At 37.5% G+C, this 6,337-nt stretch overlaps 1 protein-coding gene across 1 annotated transcript in view; it reads left to right on the forward strand.

The window, feature by feature from the left end:
- The window catches only part of UNKL (unkempt family zinc finger-like), a gene marked incomplete at both ends in the record, with an annotated part of 11,299 nt that extends 5,360 nt beyond the window's left edge, over positions 1-5,939 (forward strand). Inside the window, 3 exons of the mRNA XM_009874578.1 lie at positions 1,214-1,349; positions 2,073-2,190; positions 5,855-5,939. Coding sequence (XP_009872880.1) covers positions 1,214-1,349; positions 2,073-2,190; positions 5,855-5,939 — 339 coding nt within the window. The remainder of the gene's footprint in view (positions 1-1,213; positions 1,350-2,072; positions 2,191-5,854) is intronic.
- Between the last annotated feature and the right edge of the window lie 398 nt (positions 5,940-6,337).

Genomic DNA, 6,337 nt, shown 5'->3' on the forward strand with positions numbered 1-6,337 from the left:
TTCCCAAATTTTGCTTTAGAAGAGACTGCCGGGTACAGTTACTTCCACAATATTCATGTGGGGTCAGTAACACAAGAAGAGGTCACATGTTGCCTCTAAGGAATTCAAAGGGAGATAATGGCATGATAGTTGTCCACTCTGCATTTTTTTTAAGTATACTATAGGGTAAGTTCCAAACATTTAAGTGGTAATAATGTCCAGAGTTTTAACTGTCAGCTCTAGATAAAAAAAATATTGGATGTTTAATGTAGAAAGACATCAACATTGACCAACTGCAAACACTTTTACTGCATTCCTTGCATTGCGGCAGGCCTGTGTTACATGATATCGCATGGCTTCTGTCAATTCCTGTAAATATGGTGAGATTGCACATAGTTTCCAAGGGTTGAAAATCACGTAACTAGTGCTTTCAGCCTTGTTTTCCTAAATCTTTAATGAAAAGGACTGAAGAAAGAATAGACTCCATGTGATACACTGATTAAGAATCTCTGGTACTTCAAAGTACATCATTAATGTCTCTTCAAGAATGTTTCTTCAGGTAGTTTTCCACAAACCATACCAGAATCTTGTAGTATTGTGCAGTGTCTTTAAGAACATCTCAGGCTACAAGGCTTACATGAAATTGACTGCTTCTGTTTGATCTGTATCTGTTTTCCCACCTTAGGCAGAAGTTAGGTTGGTCTGACATCATTTACTCCTCACAGACCCATGCTTACTGTTAGCTGAGTTTTGTCTTCACATTTATTTACTTGCTCCAATGTTTTTCTGAATTTTTGTGCTTCTAGACAGAACCTTGTTTGTAATCGTTTGGTTCCTCCTTCCCAGAGCCAAAGATGTAGAGACAGAGGCAAAGGTTGTAGAGAAGAGGCTATAGAATTTGTCCAGGAAGATTTTACTGGACAGCCTTAACATGAAATTTTCAAAATGTTAGATGTATGTAACAAGAATTTGCAGACAGTTTTGTCTACCAATAGATGAGTATTGCTTTATTTGTGTACTTTATTGTAATACTGCGGTTGAATATTAAAGCAACGAAGATTGCTTTACGTGCAAAGGAATTAGACTTTTATTTTAAAAAATGCAGGACTCAGTCTCAATTTATAAAAATGGAGAGCTCTGTGAATCATAAGCAGTGTGATACTGAAGCTCACTAAAGACGCTCTGTATGCAAAAATTAGTTGTTTATTTTTCTCAATTGTTGACCTGTTTTCAGACACAAATTTTGTATTATTTGGCTACAAGACAGAACACTGTACCAAGCCACCCAGACTCTGCCGCCAGGGTTATGCATGTCCACACTATCACAATAGTCGAGATAGAAGACGAAATCCCAGAAAATTCAAATACAGGTACATAAATACATTTTAAGAGTAGATTTTTTTTGTCTGTCAGACAGTTGTTAATGAACTGGCCTGTTTGGGTTCTTCTGTACTACAATTGGATATTCCTAATGGAATAAAAACACATCTTTCCCAGTGACCTTGCTAACATTTTTTTTGGGGGGGAAAAAGCATCTGTTCAGAATAACCAGACAGTTCTGAATACAAAAGCTATGAAGTTGTAGTGGAAATACCCTTCCTTATTGCAAAGAATGAAAATGATTTCTATAATTCTTATAAAAAAATGGGAATCACTAGGTCAAACCTTCTTTGTTATGAAAAGATCAATTATAATTTGTATCTTTTTTTCTAGCATCGTTCTACAAATTTCCACTTCTAAGCAATACTTTTAGGACCAAAATTCAGTGCACCTCCTCTCTTACTCTTCCTCATTTTATCATTTTACATCATTCTCCTACTCTGTTGGTTTTGGTGGTTTTTCAAGGTTTAGAATTGATGGACTTGGCTTAACAAGTCTCAATACTGTGAATAAATCTCATTAGACACAAGAGTATAGAGATAGAGTCCTACTAGTTCATCTTTCTGTCAAAGAATTTCTCAAAAGTCAGAGTCTCTCAGAATTTGGAACTTCATAGATCCCCAAATCCAAGATTCTGAGATTTAGTGGGAAATTGTTTGAGATTTCTGCTGGGAACTAGATACAAACATGCTCTGGACATCGCTTTTTTCTAGGTCCACTCCTTGCCCCAATGTAAAACATGCAGATGAATGGGGTGAACCTTCAAGGTGTGAAAATGGGGATAACTGTCAATATTGTCATTCTCGTACAGAGCAGCAGTTTCATCCTGAGGTAAGAACTATTTTTAGCTATTTTAAATTTATCGTGGGCTAGATTATCAAAGATACTATTTATGAAAAACATGAAATTCCATTCAGCACTTCCTCTTGTTGAGGTATTTGCTTAAACAAAATTCTCTTAGTGGCTGAAGTAAGATACTCCATGAAGACAAGGTGATTTGAGATTGCTCTGTAGGTAAATTCATTGTAACTCTGTTGGATGCTTGAGCATAACAGTGCAGAAGAGAGCAGTGCCATGCAATCTGCTGAGATTTAATTCTTATGCATCACTATTAAAATATTAAATGTACTAGTTAACGGAAACAAACATGATGCAAAACATTTTAAGTTAGAAGCTGCCTGTAAAATACTGGGTATCCATTTTCATTTTGGGACCTTTGAATGGACGTGAAGAATTCACAGCAGGACATAATTTCTTGCATTAGAAAGTTCAATGCTTAGTAAAGCATAAGCAAAGACCATTCAAACAATTGCTAATTTCTCTTCAAAATATAAAATTATTGAAGGCATCTCAAGACCATGCCAGGAAAGGAATTAGAATTCTTCATTATATTCCAGCCTTCTTCTGTAGTAAAGGTGACTTACTGCTTAGTCTTGCTACCGTATGTTCATTTATGACAAAGCTATGAATGAAAGTGCTAAAATATGTCACAAAGCTGACCCTTGAGTTCTTCTGCCTTCCTCTTTCATATCATTCCTTGTTATCTCTCCATTAATCAATTTAACAGCAGATAGTTGTTGACCTAGGTAAGTCATGTTCTTTGTTATCTTAATTAGTGAATCTTACCACATCTTTTAAGTCCTTAAGAGAATGACTGCATTTCCATATTAGAGAAGGACCTTTGATTTATTAAAGTTATATGGTGAGTTTACCATGATGTAAATGCAAATGTACTTTTAATTTTGTTCTGTTTTTGTCTTTAATCTAAATGGTAAGAGTCAGAATAATTTGAGGACCTGTAGTGGCCTGAATCTGCTATTTTTACTCTTCTCAAACATACGTGAGCTATACTTAATATGCGTCAGTTTTATGTGCTAGTTCCGATGTGGTGGCTTTATTAAAAGTGGTAATTCACTTCCTGATCCTGCACTGATGGTGATTTGCTACCACATCAGCTGTAGTCACCTCGGTCTTTGTGTGCTTGTTTCCATTAACTGTACTGCCTTTGTTGTAGTGTTAAACATAATTGCTACTGATAATCAAGGCAGTTTGATGGGAATAGTGTCTTCACCTCACCTAATTTTAGGTATAGTATTTAATGTCACAGGAGCTAGCAATGTGTCTGCATTGAAAGATGAGTTTCCATTCAGCATCGTACCCTGTGATCCTTTCCCTCCTGTGCTCTAGCTCTGACTTTCATACAGTTGTCTGGTTAGAATGGAAATTCCATACGGCTTTTGTACCTCTGACCCGAGGATTCAGAGCACTTTTTCAGTTCATAATGAAATTCAGTCTATTTAATGGTGGTAATTAAAGAACAGTTTTGACTGGAAGAGACCTTCAAGATCACCGTGTCCAACCTCTGTCCCAGCCCTGTCAACTCCACTAAACCTTGTCCCTCAGCACAACACCCACCCGTCTCTGAAACCCCTCCAGGGATGGCGACTCAACCCCTCCCTGGGCAGGCTGCCCCAATGCCTGACAACCCTGTCAGGGAAGAAATTCTCCCTGATATCCAACCTGAACCTCCCCTGGTGCAACTTCCGGCCATTTCCTCTTGTCTTCATTCCTCAGTCTGCTTGCTTGACATCAGTCAGAGTAGTTCAGCCTTACTTTTTTATGTCCTCTAATTTAAGTTGAATTAAATACTCATTTTATCCAACATTATTGAATGTTTTAATGTACTCGTTTTTTACCAAATTCAAATAAAGGATGTTGTCATTACCTCTTGGCTCAGTGACTATTTTTTGAAGAAATCTCCTGGTTACCACATTCAGGAATAACTTGATTGTTAATAGATAGCAGCTGTGTTCTTGCCTGTAGCTGGAAAGTTAGTCTTCTGTAATGATTTTGTTCTCTGAGTTTGCTGTCTGTCTTGTAATATCAATATGTGTAGATAACGGGGCCATTTTCAGAATTAGTCTTTGAGGTTCGAGTTCAACAGTGTTTTGATATTGTGTGTATTATTACTTCTTGTGTCTGTAGCATTTACCAGAAGGCGCTCCGCACCGTCTGGGTAGCTCATAGATCAGGAACGGTATTTTTTTGCTAGAACCTCAACCTAAAACCAAACTTCCAGTTGCATCTTTTCTTGAAACCATTTGGATGTCAGCATTGGGGTTTTATATTTAACCAATAAACAGAGAACAGGAAAAAAAGGAGATGGGCCCAGCTTCGTTGCCTAGTTTGAGTGTGGTATCCACAGATGACGCCTTTGTTTTTTTGCAATGTCTGTAATAGCTCCTAGTGAAATTGTAGGAAAGATCAGTCCTACTGTTTTGTTTGTGAAGTGTGTCGTAGGGGTGAATACTTGTCTGTAGCATGGATGTTTTGTCAGTTTTTCATCAGTCAAGCTAAAATAAATTCCTTGTAGAGTGATAAACATCAGTAAGCCAGAGATCGTGGTATCAAGGAACCAAAAAGATCCCCCTGCTATTTGCAAATCATCATAATTACCTTTCTAAAGAATCTATGTGCTTTTAAGTAAGTTCTTGATGTTGTTCTTATATTGATAGTATGTCAGCCCCTCCTCCTATCCCCCTGAGATTCAGAGATGATCAAGATCCTGGTAGAGCAATAAACTGAATCTGGATCTTACTAGCAACTGGTATAGTCGTTACTGTAACGAACAGTCAGTATTACTTCAAATGGTAGAATCACAGAATATGTTGGGCTGGAAGGGACCTTTAGAGGTCCTCTAGTCCCACCTCCCTGCAGTGAGCAGGGACATCTTCAACTAGACCAGGTGCTCAGAGCCCCGTCCAGCCTGACCTTGAATGCCTCCAGGGATGGGGCCTCCACCACCTCTCTGGGCAACCTGTGCCAGCGTTTCACCACCCTCGCAGCAAAGAACTTTTTTTCCTGATACCTAATCTAAATCTACCCTGATCTAGCCTAAAACCACTGAACCTGATCCTGTCGCTACACAGTCCCGCCTCAGCTTTCCTGTAGCCCCTTCAGGTACTGGACGGCCACTGCTCAGATTAGAGAAAGACATTTGAATGTTAGGATTATTTGAATATTAGAAGTGTCCTGTTGAAGGAACTGCGTTGAAAAAACATGCTGGTTTGTTGTTTGGAGGGTTTTTTTTATCATCTGTGTAAGCTGCTCTACCACATACAGCATTTCTCCTCTAAGATTTCGTAAAAGTGGTGTAAATTACTTTGAAAATTTTATTCCTGATGTTTGACTTGTTTCTGTACAACATGGAAACCAAAGCAGTTTAAACACTGCTTTTCTAAAATATCGTTACTTACTATTTATTATTATGCAGAAGAGGATTAAGATTCCCTTGTCTCAGGTTTGCTTTTCTTAAAAATCTGCTCTTCTGTTTGATTTTCAAAAATTATCATAACTGGATTTTCTGAGAAAACTCTGTAATACATATTGTTAGTCAATATTCAGAATTTTTCATTTAAAGTTTTTAAAATTTTCTAGCTATTTTTTTATTTCATAACAAATATGTTTAGGTTAACCGTCCCTCTGTTTTTTTTAGATATATAAATCTTCAAAATGCAATGACATGCGCCAAACGGGTTACTGCCCACGTGGTCCGTTTTGTGCCTTTGCACATGTTGAAAGTAAGTAAGAGAACTGTTATTTTGTATCAGTGCTTGTAAAAGTGAACCATCATTTCTAAGCATCAGTTACAGAAGTTACCTAACATTAATCTTAAGGCATAAATTTATTCCATGTTTTCTAATACCTCACATTGCTATGGGAGCTTGCTGCATTCGCATCAGATTTAATCAGCAGTAAAACAGGAGATGCTTTCCTTCAAAAATGTAGCTTGTTCCTGTAACTTTTTGAGCTTGATTTGTCAATTTTCTACACACATGCTTGCCTTTTAAAAATATATTAACTGTCCTGTTGCAGCCTATGGTAAGCTTCTCACAGAAAAGTTAAACATCGTTGCAAGTATTTGCAGAACTAGGGCCTTAGCTAAACTGAAAAAGAACACAGAAAATTGTCAGCTGTC

Source organism: Apaloderma vittatum, unplaced genomic scaffold (assembly GCF_000703405.1).
Source record: "Apaloderma vittatum isolate BGI_N311 unplaced genomic scaffold, ASM70340v1 scaffold42578, whole genome shotgun sequence".
Classification (NCBI taxonomy): Eukaryota; Metazoa; Chordata; class Aves; order Trogoniformes; family Trogonidae; genus Apaloderma; species Apaloderma vittatum.